Genomic DNA, 19,387 nt, shown 5'->3' with positions numbered 1-19,387 from the left:
CTCCCTCCTTTTTTGGTTGCACTGGTGGGTTGGGTTTTCTCCTGAACTGACCCTGAAACCCTATCCTGACCTGTAAGCAGTGCAGGGACAGCAACAGCTGGGGCTACCCCTGGTCAGACCCCATCAATTTCCTCCACAATTCCAGGTTAACACAATCTTTCTTGAGTGAGCAGAGGGTGACAGGTAATAGGCTATTGCTGGAAAAAGCTGGAAGAGCCTTCCCCTCAGTCAATAATGTATGTGCCTCCAGGTCTGGCACTGGCCCAGCTTCATCCTAGAGTCTGCCGCCACAAGGCTCTTTGACCACCCCCTACACTTCTGGGTTCAGAGTCTCCTGTTACCTCTGCAACAAAAAAGTCTAAAAGCAGAGAAATCTATACCATGTGTTTTTAAAGTTCAGAAGCCAAAAAATTTGTAGTTTGTGGTGGTGGTGGTTTTAATTAAGCAAACAAGTCCACACAAAACATGTTGGTTACTTTATAACTAAGACTAGGGCAATGGTTGATGGAGAAAAATCTACCAGACTACTGGGAGGGGTTCAGTATGTCTTTGTTCATAAACTCCAGGCTGAAGACAGAAAAATCCTAATCAGTTTATCTGGTTTGCTAGTCTAAATTTATGCAATTATATATATATATATATAATATATAAAAGTCCATTTGCAGTTGCTAATAATGTAGCAAATTTTTTCTCTCCCAACCCTATTTAGGCCATACACCTTGTACATATTTCTTTTAAATACTGGTTTTGTGTTTAAGTTGTTCACCCCCATTTCCAATTAAGGATTTTGTGTGTGTGTGTGTGTGCACACACACACACACACACACACACACACACACAGAGAAATGCAAATAGCTGGACAACTTGCCAAAATACAAAATATTTCCAAACAGTTGAAATAAGGGGAAAAACATGTACTAAAAGAATTAAGTATTCTATTTGAAAATTTTGGAATATTTTGATTTGGGACAAGTGCAATGAATCGCTATTTAAAGCAAATTCTTGTTTGTGCTGAAGATAAGGAACTGAAGCCCAAATCCCTACTCCACAATAGTTCTCTGGTGAGGACAAGGGACTTGGGTTGAGAGTTCATTCCTTAAGTAAGAACCAAGCTTTATTTATTTACAAAAAAAAACAAAAAACAAAAAACCCAAGAAAGAAAAAAAGAAAGAAAAAGAAAAAAGAAAGAAAAAAAAAAGTTGGGGCAAGAGGGAAGACAAGTTTTACACAAAAGTACTACAACGGTAACTCCCTTTGGTAAAAAGTGTAATAAATGTCTTGTACATCTGTTCATAGGTACTAAATCTGAAGCCACATAGAACTATGGTACACAAGAAGCTAGAGCAGTTATGCTAGCACATCAAAGCATATTTCTTTTAATAAAAAATCGACAGTATGTACATTATTTACAAAAAAAAAAAGAAAAACCAAGTTAAAATTGTGTGTGTGTGTGTGTGTGTGTGTGTGTGCGTGTGTGTGTGTGTGTGTCAGAGAGTAAAGCTGGTGGATGGCACTAGGGTAGACTAGTAAAGAAGCAGGTACAAAACAGTTCCACGGGAGCTAAAAAGGACGACGGATTTGAACTTGCTGAGGTTGAGAACCAGAGGAGAGAGTAAAGGGTGGGCAGCGAGGGATTCGTCAGGAAAAACCCACAAGATGATCAATCCCAAAGCCAAACTGCAGGTCCCAGATAAAATCTAACAGGTGATCTAGATGTGCTCGAGTGACCAGGGGGAAAAAAAAAAAAAAAAAAAAATCAAATCCAGTTTTTTTTTTTCCTTTTGGGGGGAGGGGAGAGGAGCAGTGACCATCAGAGTTACAATCCATCTGAGCGGTGAGTCCTTCCCCAGTCTGTCAGTGCATGCCCATCCAGTCAAGATGTGAACAGCATCTGGCTCCTTCGTCGAAGGTCAGGCCCCAGGAGACTCCAGTCTTAGCTCTGCTGGTGTGTGCAAGCAAGCTGCATGTCTCTGTGCTTGCATGGATTTCCTTCCCCTCCAGAGCAGGGTAATACCCCAAACCCCTTGGGAAAAGTTCCAGCTCCGGCTTTGTAAGGTATCCACGTTCCTTATATGTAGCCCACTTGGTGCCAGGTTGCACCAGCCACACACTGATCAGGTGGCCATGTCCCAGAGAGGCCCAGTGAGGCTTGAAAGGCATCTTCCTTGTTTCTTCAGTGTGTGTGAGTGCAAGTGCTCCCCACACACACCCCCCTCAAGTTATCTGCTCTGGCTTTGCAGTTATGGGGCTTTGAACACTGTGCCATATTTGACACGGTACTTGTTAATGCTCACAAAGTGCAGGGTCTCTGTGTCACAGGTGGTGGTACAGGGCACCAGGCCCTCCAGCCCCTCACCCATGAGCCACTTGCTGGTCTCTGCTGCCATTTCACGGGGCACATGCTCCTTGGTCCATTTATCTACCCAGGCCTGGAACCTCTGATGTAGCCGCTTGCTTACACGCTCATGGGACTGCAAAACAGAACGAAAAAAAACCATGAACTAAGACAAACAAAACAAAACAAAACAAAACAAAACAAAACAAAACACCTCTTCAAATACAAAGCCTAATTTTTTTCTAAAGTAGCAGAGGAAAAGGTGTGGGGTCAAGCCTTGATACCTCTGGTTAGTGAGAAGTCCCTGTTTAAAGAAGAAAATTGAAAGAGATTAAGAACATGGAGTATATAAAGAGTTGGAATCCATAAAGCCCCTAAAGAAATGCCAACATGGGGTCTGAGCAGAACTAGCTCAGCACTTCTCGATTTTAGCATTCATCAGGATCAACTAGGGAACCTGATAAAAACACAGATTTCCTTGTTTCCATCAATCTGCATTAAAAAAAAAACAAAACTGAGAGGGCACGTAAACAGGGGAGGGGTAGAGAGGGAAAGCGAGAATCCCAAACAAGGTCTGTGCTGTCAGTGCAGAGCCTGACACAGGGTTCGATCTCGCGATCAAGAGTTAGACGCCTGGGGCACCTGGATGGCTCAGTTGGTTAAGCGTCTGACTCTTGGTTTCAGCTTAGGTCATGATCTTGCAGTTTCGTGGGTTTGAGCTCCACATTGGGCTCTGTGCTGACAGTTGCAAAGCCTGCTTGGCATTCATTCTCATTCTCTCTCTCTCATTCTCTCTCCTTCTCTCTCTCTCTCTCTCTCTCTCTCTCTCTCTCTCTCTCTCTCTCTCTCTCTCCCCTCTCTGTCCCTCCCCCCACTTGCACTGTCTCTCTCTCAAACTTTTAAAAAGGAGGGGCACCTGAGTGGCCCAGTCAGTTAAGCGTCCAAATTTGGCTTTGGTTAGGGTGTTATGGTTCACAAGTTTGAGCCCTGCATCGGGCTCTGGGATAGTTCAGAGCCTGAAGCCTGCTTCAGATTCTGTGTGTCCCTCTCTCTCTGTCCCTCCCCCACTTGGGCTCTCTCTCTCAAAAAGAAACAAAGATGCTTAACTGACTGAGCCACGCAGGTGCCCCCCGCCCCCCATTTTGAAACTAGCATCACAGGTGCTTCTAGCATACCCTGAATGAGACCCTATGAGTTGCAGCTGTTAGGTCACCCTGGCAGTGTGACCATCCACTTCTAAGTAAAACAGTGCAAAGGCAAAGGGCTTAAAACCCACTTTCTCTTCCCAGTATTACCCCACCCTGCCCAGCAGAGCATGAGGACACAGCAGATCTTCAGGGGAGGTTTATGCTTTCACCTACCCATCTAGTAAATATTTATTGGGGCCTATGTGCAAGGCAGAGTAGGGGATACAAAGATGAATTAGGTGTTACTTAGCCCCCCAAATAATCTGGCATCAAACATACAACACACAGCATCATGAGAGAAGTCCATTAAAACACCCATCCAACATTCTCCTGCTTGAACTGTAGTCCTTTCAAAAAAAAATTTTGTTTTAACATTTATCTTTGAGAGACAGAGAGTGACAGGGCACAAGCAGGGGAGGGGCAGAGAGAGAGAGAGGGAGACACAGAATCCGAAGCAGGCTCTAGGCTCTGAGCTGTCAGCACAGGGCCTGACACGGGGGCAAACCCACGAACCATGACATCACGACCTGAGCTGAAGTTGGATGCTTAACCGACTGAGCCACCCAGGCGCCCCTGTAGTCCTTTCAAACATAACCAGTTCAGGGGCGCTTGGGTGGCTCAGTTGGTTAAGCATCAGACTCTTGGTTTCAGCTCAAGTCATGGTCTTGGCAGTTAGTGAGACTGAGCCCCACATTGGGGTTGACAGCACGGACCCTGCTTGGGATTCTCTCTCTCCCTCTCTCTCTCTGCCCCTCCCCTGCTCTCTCTTTCAAAATAAATAAATAAACATTAAAAAAAAAAAAAAAAGTTCAAAACACAGTGCCTTATATGCCCCCTAACCCACCTCCGTATTAACAGATTGTATCCCTAAACTTCTGATTTACTCAAGCAAGAACAAAAACCAAAAAAACAAAAACCACCAGGCATCATCCTTGATGTTCTCTTTTCTCTTACCTTCTCACATCCGATCATGACCACATCCTGACAATTACATCTCCAAACTGATCTACTTCTTACAATTCCACTGCCACCCTGATAGCCCAGGTACCATCACATCTCATTTGGACAAGAGCAGTCTTTCAAGCAGTCTCTGCCTTTCCGGCGTCATGCCTCAAGTCACCCCACTGTCCTCACAGCAGTTCAAGCCATCTTTGTCAACAATGTCCCAATGTACCACAAACAAAATCCCAACCATGGTCTATGAGACTAGCAATGATGTCTTCCCCCACCCTTCGACCTCAAACATGCCACTCTCCCTATGGCTCAAGGCACACTGATGCTTCTGGTTTCTCAAACATGCCGAGTCCTTTCCTCCCTTCCAGCGTTGCATTTGCCTGTTTCCTTTGCCTGGAAAGTACCAACCTCTGACTCTTCCCCAGGCTATATCCTTGTCATTGTTCAGGCCTCAAGCGTTTCCTCTTTACAGAGGTCTCCCCCAACAAAAACAGGGCCTGTGTGCCAGTTACCCATGATCACTTCACCCAGTTTCTTTCTCTCATAGTGCATATATGCTCTACTCCTTGGTTGTGTCCCAGGGCCTAGCACAATACCCGGTATGTAACTGCATCAGGAAGCTTCACAATTGAGACAGCATGTGAAAACGGACAGAATTCAAACAAGCAATACCACTTGAAATATAAATGCTGGGAGTAGCTTCATTTCACTGAGGTGCCACCTGCTGTTATGGGGTGAACTGTGTTCCCTGCAAGTCACTGTGTTAAAGTCTTCACCCCAGTACCTGAGAATGTGACCTTACTGAGAAATAAGGTTGTTGCAGATGTAATTAGTTAGGATAGGTCACACTATAGCAGGGTGAACCCATAGTCCAGTATGACTGGCACCCTTTAAATTGGGTTCGTGGGTTCGAGCCCCGCGTCGGGCTCTGTGCTGACAGCTCAGAGCCAGGAGCCTGCTTCAGATTCTGTGTCTCCCTCTCTCTCTCTGCCCCTTCCCCACTCATGCTGTATCTCTCAAAAATGAATGAACGTTAACAAAAAAAAAAAATTTTTTTTTTAAGGGTAAATTGGAGGCACCAGGGTGGCTCAGTCAGTTGAGTGTCTGACTCTTGATTTCTGCTCAAGTCACAATCCCAGAGTTGCGGGATCAAGCCCGACGTCCACGCTCAGCATGGAGCCTACTTGGGATTCTCTCTCTCTCTCTCTCTCTCTCTCTCTCTCTCTCTCTCTCTCTGCCCCTCTCCCCAGCTTGCACTCTAAACATAAAAATTTAAATAAGTAAATAAGTAAATAAATAAATAGGGTAAATTGGACACAGGCACATAGGAAAAACACCATGTGAAGATGAAGGCAGAGACCTGAAAGCCAGGAAGGCCAAAGACTGCCAGCAAAACACCAGGGGCTAAGAGAGGAGGCAGGGAGCAGATTCTCCTTCACAGCCCTGGTTCAGAGCAACTCTGCCAAACGCTTCAATTTTTGACTTCTAGCCTCCAGAACTGTAGGACAAAAAATTTCTGTTGTTTAAGGCGCAGTCTGTGGTTCTTTGGACACTTTTTTAAAAAAATTTATGTATTTACTTTTAAGAGAGCAAGCAAGTCAGCAAGTGGGGGTGGGGGGGTGGGGCAGAGAGAGAAGGAAAGAGAGAATCACAAGCAGGGTCTGTGCTGTCAGCATAGAGTCCAAAGTGGAGCTAGACCTCAGGAACTGTGAGAACATGACTTGAGCCAATTACCAAGAGTTAGACACTTAACTGACTGAGCTACCCAGGTGCCCCCTGACATCTTTAATAGACTAATACACCTGCTTACTCAACAATTCTCAAATCTGCGAGGTGGTTTTCATAAAGGGAGAGAAGCAATCAGAAGCCTCTGGGGTAGGTCTGGGCCTGGCTGGGAAGGAGGGGTGTGGAGAAATTCAGTTACTCGTTCTTACCTGATGAGCCCGGAGCAAGGCAGTTCTCCGATACATGTAGTCCTCTGACTTGATCACATACACCATCTTGTAGGAATTCAACTTGAATCTACACTCCAGTTTATCCAGGCTATCCACATTCTCCATGGTCTTCTTGCTGTTTCCTTCCTTCCCTTCCTTTTCCTGCTGTTCTCGACCACGCTGACATTTCCGGATCCGCCTCAGATTCCTACAATGCAGAGAAGCCATGCCGGATGAGAGCTCATCCAGACGCAGATTCCCAGAAGTCCCCTCAGAGGGGTTTTCCTTATCATATATATGTCTTCATAGCACTTACCAGGATTTTACATATAATGCCCAATGGTTTCATTGTAAAAAAAAAAAAAAAAAAAAAAAAGTTCAAACGCAGAGATACATAGAATAAAAACTAGGAATCTGTAACCATCTCCTACCCCTGATTTTCCAAATCCCACGTGCCTTGGCAGAGATAGCCATGGATAGCAGTTTTTGATTTAAAAACTTCTAGGTCTCTCTGAATCAGTAACATATGTAATCACTGGCTATAGTTCTGTTTTGGGATTTGTTTTTTAAGACAAAACATGATCATACTATAAATATTATTCTCAACTTTTCACTTAATGTGAAGATATTGTCAATTCATCACAAAAAGATTTGTCACATTTTCTTGAACTGCTGCAGAGAACATGCCTTAACCATTCCTTAACAAAAATCAATTAGGGCTCCTCACCTGAACCACAGACCAAAGAAAATTATTTGAATGCCTATTTTTTCAATTCCCCCAAAGAGAGTACTTAATTCCTGCTATTCTACACGCATAGTTAAGAAGACAATTCATATCAGTGGATGTCTTGGCAGGTATTTAGTGCTGAATCCTCTCCGCCAGTAAGCAGAAAGACTATCAGCTAGACAATTCTATTGTTTCCAATACTATGCTATGAAAAACACTGCTTCAGTGAGTATCTTTGTATACATGTATTTCTGCAGGATGGCAGTTCTTTGGTCCAAGGACCTCTGCGGGTTCCAAGACACTTTTTAGGAGGTCTAGGAGATCAAAACTATTTTCATAATAATACTAAAATGTACTAACACGGAAACATGTATAAAAAAAACCTTTTTTTTCCTAGGGCACGTGGGTGGCTCAGTCATTTAAGTGTCCAACTTTTGATTTCAGCTCGGGTTGTGATCTCACAGGTGTGAGATGGAGCCCCGCTTTGGGCTCCACCCTTGGCATGGAGCCTGCTTAAGATTCTCTCTATCCCTCTCCCTCTCTCAAAAAAACGAAACTTTTTTTTTCCTGTGTTAACATTTGCACTGGCAGTGCAAAACATAATGGTGAATAAAAATGCTGGTAGCACCAAACTGTCTTTAGGAATCTTTGTGTTCTCACTGGCCATGCTCTGGCAGTTGAAAGATTCCCATCTTTTTCATACGCTGTGCAATAAAATGGGAACTACACATAACGCACCCTAGTGTGCCAAAACACAATGGGATTCTTACAGAAAAGCACTTGAGCACTGCTTGAGTCGCAAATGGATCACTATTTTTACCTGAAAGAACAATGGGCTAGCCAGCCTGGAGTACCTGGTAGCTATTTTCTCAAAAAATGTACAATGAGGTCTGGCACTTCCAAGAAAACAACTGAAAATGTTTGCTGCCAATGAGAAGGTTTAACCTTTCAAGTAAAACTTTAAAATTTGGTAAACTAGCATTGGCCACCACAAGCTGACAGCTTCCTACTACTTACAAATGTGTTTGATGAGGTCAAGGGTGATATTAATAAACATGAGGTTTTTATGGGGGGAGGAGGAGATGGTAAAATGAACATGTGTCAACATCTGGTAGGTCTGCATAACTTAGTGAATTAATATTTTCCAAATAACCAACCGCATGAACTTACAAAAAATCATGCATGAAAAAAAGATTCATTCAAAGTACAAGGTAAACCCACAGATTCTGACCTAACTGTATGAAAAACTCATTGATATTTTCACTGATACTGCAACTAACCTTTAAGAAACTACCACTTGGAAGAGTTTTGATGTCATGTCAAAGAATATCCACAATTACCTGAAAGCCTATGAAAATACTTTTTTCCAGCTACATATCTGAGTAAGGCCACATTTTCTTCACATATTTCAACCTAACAACATAGTGCAACAGATTGAATATAAAAGCAGAGATGAGAAACCAGCTGTTTTTTTATTAAATCTGACATGAAACAGATTTGGAAAAATGGAAAGCAATGCCACTATTTGTACTAATTTTTGTTTTAAAATCGCTTTTCATTAAAATATATTTTTTTAATTTTTAAAAATTATTTATTTCTGAGAGAGAACGAATTATTTCAGCTCGTGCACGAGCTGGGGAGGGGCAGAGAGAGAGAGAGAGAGAGAGAGAGAGAGAGAGAGAACACACAGAATCTGAAGCAGGCTCCAGGTTCTGAGCTGTCAGCACAGAGCCCGACACTGGGCTTAAACCCACAAACTGTGTCATGACCTGAGCCTAAGTTGGACATTCAACCGACTGAGCCACCCAGGTGCCCCATCATTAAAATATTATTTATGATAATATATAATGGATTTAATATTTTTCAAATAACATTTTAAATATTTCTGTTCTAATTTTGAACATAAATATTACTAAATATAATCCACATAAACAAAAGATTTTTGGGATATTCCCTTTCTAAGAATATAGGTCTCACTGAAAACCTTAGCTAGAATAGCTGTAAGGCAAATTATTAGAGACCAAAGTTATAGGGTAAAGGTCCCATACAATTTATCTGCCCTGACCCCAGAATGATTCTATCAATTCATATTCCACCCCCCACCCCGCCCACAGTATATGAAAGTGCTTTCCTTCCACATACCCTCTACAATACAGGTTACAAATATTTAAAAAATTTGGCTGACCTGTGAGAAATACATGATATGTTTATTGTACTATTTCATAAACATGGAGACTAAGTCTGTTTTGTTGAAGAGTGGCCTGGCACAGAACAGCTGCTCGAAGTCTGCTGAATGAATCAAGGAATGGAAGAGCCTGGCGGGGCCCTTCTGCTCACACCCCTTTCCATGTTTTATTTAGGACTAAGTCTAACAACACACATCTTCCTGGACTTAGGGGCTACATCCTGATAAGTAGTTGAAAATACTGTATGTCAAAAATGCATTTTATAAGCCTAAACCTACTAAACACCATAATTTGGCCTAGCCCACTTTAAAGTGCTCAGAACACTTACTTTAGCCTACATTTGGGCAAGATCATCTAACACAAAGCCTATTTTATAATGAAGTGTTACATAACTCATGTAATTTATTGACTACTGTAAAGAAAATGAAAACGGGGGCCTCTGGGTGGCTCAGTTGGTTGAGTGTCCGACTTCGGCTCAGGTCACGATCTCACGATTCTTGAGTCTGAGCCCCGCACTGGGCTCTCTGCTGTCAGCACAGAGTCTCCTTCACATCCTCTGTCTCCCTCTCTCTCTGCCCCTCCCCCACTCACGGTCTCTCTTTCAAAAATGAACAAACATTAAAAAGAAAGAAAGAAAATGAAAACAAAGTGATTGTATGGGTACAGAAAGGTTGTATCAATTCTTGACCCTCCTCCCAGTCATCATGAGGCTGACTGGGAGCTGCAGCCCCTGCCCAGCATCTTGAGAGGGTCGTACCACAGATCACTAGCCTGGGAAAAGACCCAAATTCAAAATTTGAAGTATGGTTTCTCTTGAGTGTGTATCGCTTTCACATCATTGTAAAGTCCTATCATTTAAGACAAACTATCGTAAGTCGGGGATTGTCTGTATTAGGATAATACATTTCTGGAAATGTAAGATGTGAGATTTCAATTCCAAGCTCTTGGGAAGGAAGAGAGTCACTCTACTACAGCAAAACCTCTTTTCTACTTCTGAAACTCCACTTTCATCCTCAGAAAGAAGACCAACAATATGCTTTGCCCATAAATAGGGAGATTTTTAAAAATTCTGGAGTGAATGCAGCAGGCCTAAGACTTCTATCTTTGAGTTTTTTCCTATCATCATCAGAAGAGAGCTCTACTTTCTTACTATTTTTCCAACCTTAATTCTGGTATAGGTAACATACAGGGTTGTATTAGCTGCAGGTGTACTGCAACTAATAGTTCACTATCAGTGAACTAATCACTAACAGCGCATCACTAACAGTGACTCAACAATTCCATATAACACTGTGCGCATCATGACAAGTGTACTCCTTAATCCCTATCACCTGTTTCACCCAATCCACCCACCCCTCCCCACTCACAGAACCATCAGTTTGTTCTCTATATTTGAGAGTTTATTTCTTGGTTTGTCTTTTTTTTTCCTTTGGTCCTTAAATTTCCTTAAATTCCACATGAGTGAAATCCTATGGTATCTGTCTTTCTCTGAATGACGTCCTTCACTTAGCATAATACTTTCTAGCTCCATCCATGTCATTGAAAATGGCAGGATTTCACTCTTTCTTGTGGCTAAATAATAATCTGTTGTACATTTATACCACATCTTTTCTTTATCCACTCATTTATCAATGGGCAATTGGGCTGCTTCCAGATCTTGGCTCTTGTAAATAATGCTGCAATAAACATAGGGCTGCATGTACTCCTTTGATTGTTTTTGCATTCTTTGGGTAAATACCTAGTAGCACAATTACTGGATTGTAAGGTAGTTCTATTTTTAACTTTTAGAGGTACCTTCATACTGTTTTCCATAGTGGCTGCACCAGTTTGCATTCCTACCAACACTGCATGAAAGTTCTTTTTTCTCCACATCCTCGCCAATACCTGTTGTTTCTTGTGGGGTTGGTTTTAGCCATTCTGACAGATGTGAGGTGATATATCATTGTAATTTTAATGTGCATTTCCCTGATGATCAGTGATGTTGAGCATCTTTTCATGTGTCTGTTGGCCTTCTGTATGTCTTCTCTGGAGAAATGTCTATTCATGTCTTCTGCTCATTTTTAACTGGATTATTTGTAGGTTTATTTTAAGTTTATTTATTTTGAGTGAGTGAGTGAGTGAGTGAGAGAGAGAGAGAGAGAGAGAGAGAGAGCGCGGCGTGCAAGCAGAAGAGAAGCAGAGAGAGAATCCCAAGCAGGCTCCACGCTATCAGTGCAGAGACCGACAGGGGCCTCGATCTCACAAACTGTGAGATCATGATCTGAGTCCATATGAAGAGTTGGATGCTTAACCAACTGAGTCACTCAGGCACCCCTGAATTATTTGTTTTTTAGGTGCTGAGTTATGCAAGTTCCTAATATACTCTCAATACTAATCCTTTATCAGATAGGTCCTTTGCAAATATCTTCTCCCATTCTGTAGGTTGCCTTTGAGTTTTGTGGGTTATTTCCTTCACTGTGCAGAAGCTTTTTATTTTGGTATAGTCCCAATAGTTTTTCTTTTTATTTCCCTTGCCTCATGAGACATATCTAGAAAAATGTTGCTATGGTCCATGCCAGAGAATTTACTGCCTGTGTTCTCTTATAGGATTTTTATGGTTTCAGGTCTCAGGGTTAGGTCTGAAATCCATTTCAAATTTGCTTTTGTATATAGTGTACGAAAGTGGTCCAGTTTCATTCTTTGTCATGTTGCTGTCCAATTTTCAACACCACTTGTTGAAGAGACTTTTTCCCATTGTGCATTCTTTCTTTGTCGAAGATTAATTGACCATATAATCATGGATTTATTACTGGGTTTTCTATTCTGTCCCACTGATCTATTTGTCTATTTTTGTGCCAGTACCATACTATTTTGATGCCTATAGCTTTGTAATAGAACTTGAAGTCTGGAATTATGAGGCCTCTAGCTTTGCTTTTCTTTTTCAAAACTGCTTTGGCTACTTGGGTCTTTTGTGATTCTGTACAAATTCAAGGATTTTTTTTTGTTCTAGTTCTGTGAAAAATGCTGGTAGTAGTTTGACAGAGGTTGCATTAAATCTGTAGACTGCTGCAGTATAGACACTTTAACAATATTTGTCCTTCCAATCTGTGAGCATGGAATATCTTTCCATTTCTTTGTGTCTTCTTCAATTTCTTTCATCAGTTTTATAGTTTTCAGAATACAGCTCTTTCACCTATTTAGTTATATTTATTCCTAGGTATTTTACTATTTTTGGTAAGACTGCTATCTTTTGAAAGCCCCACTTTCAAGGTTGTCCCTTGCTTGGGTTCTGGAATCTTGAATCTGGGGAGAGCTTCCGCTATTCCCTAAACAATAAAAGTGGTTCACTGTACCCCAGCTGTTTCGTTTATGCTGAAAACCTGCTTTCTTTCTGGGAGTCTGGCCTATATGACTAGCACCCAATAAAAAACCTTGGCACTGAGTCTCCTAATGAGCCTCCGCTGGTAGACAGCGTTTCAAACATATCGTCATAATTTGCTGCTGGAGGAATTAAGAGCGTCCCGTGTGGCTACAATGGAAGAGGACTCTTGGAAGCTTGCGCCTGGCTTCCTTGAATTTTGTCACAGACGCCTTTCCCCCTTGCTGATTTAGCTCTGCATGCTTTTGCCATAATAAATCATCACTGGGAATATGACTACACGTGGAGTCCTTGAGTCTTTCTAGTGAATCATCAAAACTTGGAGACTCCGACACACAGTCCTATCCGACATAGGCAAATTACTGCTACATCTCTAAAACTCTCACTTCTCTGATGCTTCTTTGGCACATGCTCCAGGTAAGCTCATGGTGTAACAGCCATAGAAACCTTGAATTAGTGTCCTCAGTGTCCCCGCTGTCCAGCAGACAGAGCAATGAAGTGAGTGAAAACCAAGGATCTGAAAGCCATTTCACTCTCCGTTCCTCAGCCGTGTACCAGTACATATTGCCAACCTGTGACTTCGTTCACTCACCTCGGGAGAAATACTGGTTTCCGTGCCAGATGCTCACGCAGCTCAGGAGAGGTAGTATCAGAGTTCATGTATCGCTCCACATAGTCTGACCAACGCTAGGATTATAAACACAAAATGGGGGTGGAGAGAGAGCACAAAAACTGGACTCCACCCTCCTCAGGTATTCTAGCAAATTCTACGACTAACATGTCAGAAATCCTTAAGTTTTAAGATCAAAAAAATCTTGCCATAGTGACATGCTGGTACGTATTGACACACAGCTTCAAAATTCTGGTACATAACAAACCCAAAGTTTGTCTGAGATACTTAAAAGTTACCAGAAGTCATAAATGGGTAGAAACTGGCTCACTGACAAGTTTTATTTCACCACAGAGGGTTTTGTTAAAGAACAAAATATACAGTGGCAAATGTTTGAAAATCGGGATCTTTCACATTACAATCTGGCCTTCTGGCATCTCAAATTTTTTTTTTCCCAAAGATTTGGCACCCAGGAACCAATACTCCCACAGAACAACAATCTCCCTTCCCTATCTCAACATCATCGCATGGCTTGCATCTCTCATTAACATTACCTGCCAGGCCCAGCTAGGATAACCAACTCACTCTACCCACTCTGCAGGCTTGAGAGCTCCTGGCTTCACCTAGCCCAATAAAAAGTAAACATGACACAGAGTCAGGATGATACCAGGCAGATGGCACCTCATTTGTTGTTTCTTATACTTTAAAAGAAAAACAGGAAAGCTGCCAAACAGGACATTTCCTGAGAGACGGATTTACTGAGAGCTAGATGAGACTGCCATCAACCCTAAGTATCTACCACCAGGCAGCCCCCTTCTCTTCTGCTGAACTGGCCTATACTTCAGGCATCAGGTTCTGACCCTTAACAGGTCTGAGGCTGTCTTGGCCTTCTAGAAGATCATCCCTAGGCAGAGCCTCAGGACGTGACGGCCCTCTAAGCACACGGTTTCTGTAATATACTTGTCCATACCTCTGCTTCTACAGGGTCATCCGAGTTCTCTTCTTCTGTGTCCAGGAGCTCAATGGTCAGCTGAACCTGGCCTTGGCTCTGAATAAACATAAGCTGCAAATAAGAAACCAGGGTGTAAACAAAAGACCATCTCCAAAGCTGTAATAATCTAGCTGCTCAAGGGTTGGGAGGTAGGGAGGCAATAAACTTATAAAACTTTGCTCTGATTGAAGAGATGAGGCAGACACTCCAAAGCTTAGGAGGCAGATGATAAAAAAGGCAAAGTTCAATCTTGCTACCAGCAAAATGAAAGGTTAGAGCAAAAAGTATCATTCCACGTTTCATACCTCTTATATTGGCTAGAACAATAGTCAATGTCAAGAATGCTTTAAAATTATTTTGTTCGTTAGAAAGAAATATAGCATAAAGCCAGATCCGTAAAACATCAATGCCATTTCACCTGATAATCCCATTTCTGGAACACAATACAAAGATGTTAATGACCCTCTAGCATTAAAGAAAGAGAAGAAAAGAAAAATGAAACAGAAAGGAAGGAAGGGAGGGAGGGAAACTTCTAACAGAAAGTGAAGTGGAAAACATCAAACCCAACAGAGAGCAGCGATCACATTTTTACAGCAATAAAGACTCCCCAAGGAGGTGCCTGGCTGGCTCAGTCAGTGGAGCATGTGACCCTTGATCTTGGGATTGTGAGTTTGAGCCCCACATTGGGTGTAGAGATTACTTAAAAATAAAATCTAAGAAAAAAATTAAAAGACCATCCAAAGCATCACAAACTCTGTGGTGTAAGGAACACAAAACATCAACATATTAATAAGTGATCTGCTGTAATGGTATCAATCATATTTGAGGCTCTTAATATTCTGAGTTCTGCGAACTTTATTTCTGAGAGAGAGAACACATGAGCATGAATCTGGGAAAGGCAGAGAGAGAGAGACAGAATCTGAAGCAGGCTCCACACTGTCAGCATAGAGCCTGCTGCAGGACTCAAACTCACAAACCATGAGATCATGATCTGAGCCAAAGTCATGGACGCTTAACTGACAGAGTCACCCAGGTGCCCCTTAAAAATTCATATTTAAAAGCAATACACTGATAGGGGCAAAAAAAAAGTCATATTTTGCACAAAAGAACTATGAAATGGTGGTGGCACACGGGATCTCCCCGTCAGAATCCCAAGACTCTCAATGCTCTTACCCTAAAGGCTTGCTGCAGACAAGCTCACTGTCCAAATCACAAGGAGAAGAGCAGAGCATATAAGGAAGCTTGAGAATCATTTATTTCAACCTTCTTCATTTTACACAGGGAAAAACCTAAAGTTCAGAGTTCTGACTTCTCAAGGCCACACAGCCAGTAAACAAACAGGACCAGAAGCCAGTTCTGATTCCCAGTGCTCTTCCAAAGCACCTTTAAAAACTCCTATCTGTGGAGCACCCAGGGGGCTCAGTTGGTTAAGTGTCTGACTTTTTTTTTTCTTTTTTAAAGTCTATTTTGAGAGAGAGCGAGCGTGTGTGCGCACGCAAGAGAGAGAGAAGAGAGAGCACAGGTGAGCACTCTCTCTCTCAAAATAGATTAAAAAAAAAAAAAAAATCCCTATCAGGGGCACCTGCGTGGCTCAGTCAGTTAAGCCCCTGACTTCGGCTCAGGTCATGGCCTCATGGGTCGTGAGTTCGAACCCCACGTAGGGCTCTGTGCTAACAGCTCAGAGCCTGGAGCCTGCTTCAGACTCTGTCCCTCTCTCTCTGCCCCTCCCCTGCTCATGCTCTCTCTCTCTCTCTCAAGAATAAATAAACATTAAAAAAATAAAAAAATTAAAAATTCCTATCCACTAGTAAAATTTAGAACATGACAGGAACATAATACATGCAACATAAATATAAAACCACAGTTATCTCTAAAACATTTCAAAAACACTGTCCCTAGGAGTTTGCTCCCCACCAACACCCCAATCTAGGATGACCTAGAGTATCAAGATTTGTTCTACTTCTTAACGAACTCACCCTTTGAAACAATACTAAGACCATCTCCTCTCTACTTGAAACTGAACTTCATTTCACCTCAACAGGGTCCTCCACCTGCCACCTGTCTTCTTAGGCCCTTTACCAGGTGTTTACCGTGGCTCTCTGCACTCTGCAACCACTCCCCAGTTCTTGACTAGCTTCATTATCTGACTGCCCACATCCATAACCCAAACGGTAACTACCTACAGTTGTAAACATACCTCTGGTTTCTCCACTCCTCCTTTCTCAGGGCTACCATACTGATCTGCCTGAAAGCTCAAATCCAGTGGGACATTTAGTCCCTAAAAATGCTTTACCGCTTACCAACCACAAGAAACTTCACACCTTTTACTTAGTATGGCTGAGGATCCTCATTTGGACCCTCGTTCTACACACCTCCTTCACCAATATTCTATACTTCAGTCACTCAACATGTGGTCACTTAATGTGTATCCTCAGGCACCTATAGAAGAGAACACAGTTTCTAGCTTGGAGGAGCCCAATTTAGTAAAGGAAACAGGAATATAAAGAGCTATATTTATGGGGCACCTGGGTGGCTCAGCTGGTTAAGCATCTAACCGGCTCAGGTCACAATCTCATGGTTTGTGGGTTTGAGCCTGGCATCAGGCTCTGTGCTGACAGCTCGAAGCCTGGAGCCTGTTTCAGATTCTGTGTCTCCCTCCCCTCTCCCTCTCCGTGGATCTCTCTCTCTCAAAAATAAACATTAAAAAAATATTAAAAAAAAAAAATAAAAGAGCTATTATTTACATTAAAACTAAGGTAACTACTGGGGCACCTGGGTGGCTCAGTCGGTTAGGCATATGACTTCGGCTCAGGTTATCATCTCATCTCATGGTTTGTGGATTCGAGCCCCTCATTGGGCTCTGTGATTACAGGACGGAGCCTGCTTCAGATCCTCTGTCTCCCCCCTCTCTCTCAAAAGTAACATTAAAAAAAAAAAAAGAAAGGAAAAAAAAAAACTAAGGTAACTACCAAGGTACTATTCTAGAGACATGGGCAATACCCCGTGAGAATAAACAATTTCTCCTCAGTGAGCTGAAAAAGATTTCACTTCACTGAAATGGCACTCAGGTGGTCACTGAAGGATATAGGGGAATACCAATCCATTTCAGAAAAACTACAACAGAGAAAACCCTATTTTTAAAAGTACATAAAAAGAGGGGAGGGCTGCCATGTTTGGCTCAGTCAGTTAAATGGCCAACTCTTGATTTTGGCTCAGATCATGATCTCATGGTTCATGAGTTCGAGCCCCGAGTAGGGCTCTGCACTGAGTGTGTGGAGCCTGCTTGGGATTCTCTCTCTCTGCCCCTCCCTCATGTTCTCCCTCTTTCTCTCTCTCCCTCTCAAAATAAATAAATAAAACTTAAATAACTTTAAACCCCTTCCAAAACCAGGGTGAAGGATATGAACAGGCAATACACAGAAAAAGAAATGGGCAATGGCAGAAAACAGGAAAATATGAATTAAAATAATTTTCTGGGGCTCCTGGGTGGCTCAGTTGGTTAAGCATCTGACTCCTGATTTTGGCTCAGGTCGTGATCTCACGGTTTGTGAACTTGAGCCCCTTGTCAGGCTCGGTGCTAACAGCACGGAGCCTGCTTGGATATTCTCTGTCTCCCTCTTTCTTTGTCCCTCCTCTGCTCATGTTCTCTCCCTCCCTCTGTCTCTCTTTCTTTCTCTGCCTCTCAAAAATAACATTAAAAAAAAAAAAAAAATATATATATATATATAAATTTCTAACCATCCAAATGGCCAAAATAAAGTAGTTTGATAATGCCCAGAGTTGACTAAGGATGGGAAAATAAATGCTCTTATGAAACTGTACCCTAGTATATATAGCTTGTTGCTGTGGAGAATAAAATGGTGATATCCATTAAAATTTAACATTTAGGGGTGCCTGGCTTGTTCAGCTGGTAGAGCATGAGACTCTTGATCTCAGGTTCGTGAGTTCAGGCCCCATGTTGGGTGTAGAGCCTACTTAAAATAAAATACGTATAATATATGTACATTTTTAATTTTTTTAAATATGCACATCCTTTGACCCAGTAATTTCATTTCTTTGTCCCTACCTTAGACAAAGACTAACACATGCACACTAGGATATAAGCACTAGGATGCAGCACTATTTGAGACAGTAAAAAATGGAAATAGTTTAAATGTTCGCCCTGAAGGGAATATCTTTTAAAACTATGATAAATTTTTACTCTTAGGTATGACAAAGCAGTTGTAAAATTGAGCTGGACTTCTATAAACCAAAACAGAGAAATTCTAAGCCAGACTAAGTGAAAAAAGCATGATGCAGAATACGCGGTGTAATATGTATTTCCACATATACACACACATATGCATGTAAAGGCACAGAAGACGGTCTGAACAGGTACACAGAGAGCTACACATGGCTGAGTTTTTGAAAAGCAGTGTACAGAGGCAGCTGGATGGCTCAGTCGGTTAAGTGTCTGACTCTTGAGTTTGGCTCACGTTATGATCTCACAGTCGTGAGACCAAGCCCCGAGTCAGGCTCCATGCTCAGTGTGGAGCCTGCCTGGGATTCTCTCTCTTCCTCTTTGTCCCTCCTCTGCTCACACGTCCAAGTGCGTGCTCTCTCTCTCTCTCTCTCTCTCAAAATAAACTTAAATAAATAAACAAACAAACAAACAAACAAATAAATAAATAAAAGCAGTGTACAATGCACACAGAAACAAAATGGAGAGGAGGCTGGGGGTCAGAGGTGGGCAGGAGATCTGAAGGGCTGCTTGTGCTTAGCTTAATGTTAATACTATCCAATTTTATTTTCCGTGTGAACATTTTAAAGGATCACGGTCATGGCATAATTTTTCTGGTTACGAAGCCTTCGTTCCCACTGTTCCCTCTGCCACTCTGACAACTGTTCTTATCCCGTAGGGTGACTCTACCTATTCCTTCGTAGGCCTTCACCACACAATTTAATCCATTGTTAATTCACTGTGGGTGGGGATGGCAATTCTGTTCACCAGGAAACAACACACACTAAACTCCTACTAAACATTTATAGATTTAAAACGTTGGAAAACAAACAAACCAATCCTGAAAAGCTTAGGAAATTTCTTCTGTACTGCAAACAGTACAGGT

At 42.1% G+C, this 19,387-nt stretch overlaps 1 protein-coding gene across 1 annotated transcript in view; it reads right to left on the bottom strand.

Moving 5' to 3' along the window:
* Positions 1 to 882: 882 nt before the first annotated feature.
* SIN3A (SIN3 transcription regulator family member A) overlaps positions 883 to 19,387 on the bottom strand; it is a 70,282-nt gene continuing 51,777 nt past the window's right edge. Inside the window, exons 18-21 of the mRNA XM_042988353.1 lie at positions 14,262 to 14,354; positions 13,274 to 13,368; positions 6,411 to 6,618; positions 883 to 2,471 (exon numbers count right to left, since the gene is read on the bottom strand). Coding sequence (XP_042844287.1) covers positions 2,241 to 2,471; positions 6,411 to 6,618; positions 13,274 to 13,368; positions 14,262 to 14,354 — 627 coding nt within the window. The 3' untranslated portion in view covers positions 883 to 2,240. The remainder of the gene's footprint in view (positions 2,472 to 6,410; positions 6,619 to 13,273; positions 13,369 to 14,261; positions 14,355 to 19,387) is intronic.

The sequence above is a fragment of the Panthera tigris genome, chromosome B3, assembly GCF_018350195.1.
Source record: "Panthera tigris isolate Pti1 chromosome B3, P.tigris_Pti1_mat1.1, whole genome shotgun sequence".
NCBI lineage: Eukaryota > Metazoa > Chordata > Mammalia > Carnivora > Felidae > Panthera > Panthera tigris.
This window is presented reverse-complemented; position numbering and strand designations above follow the sequence as displayed.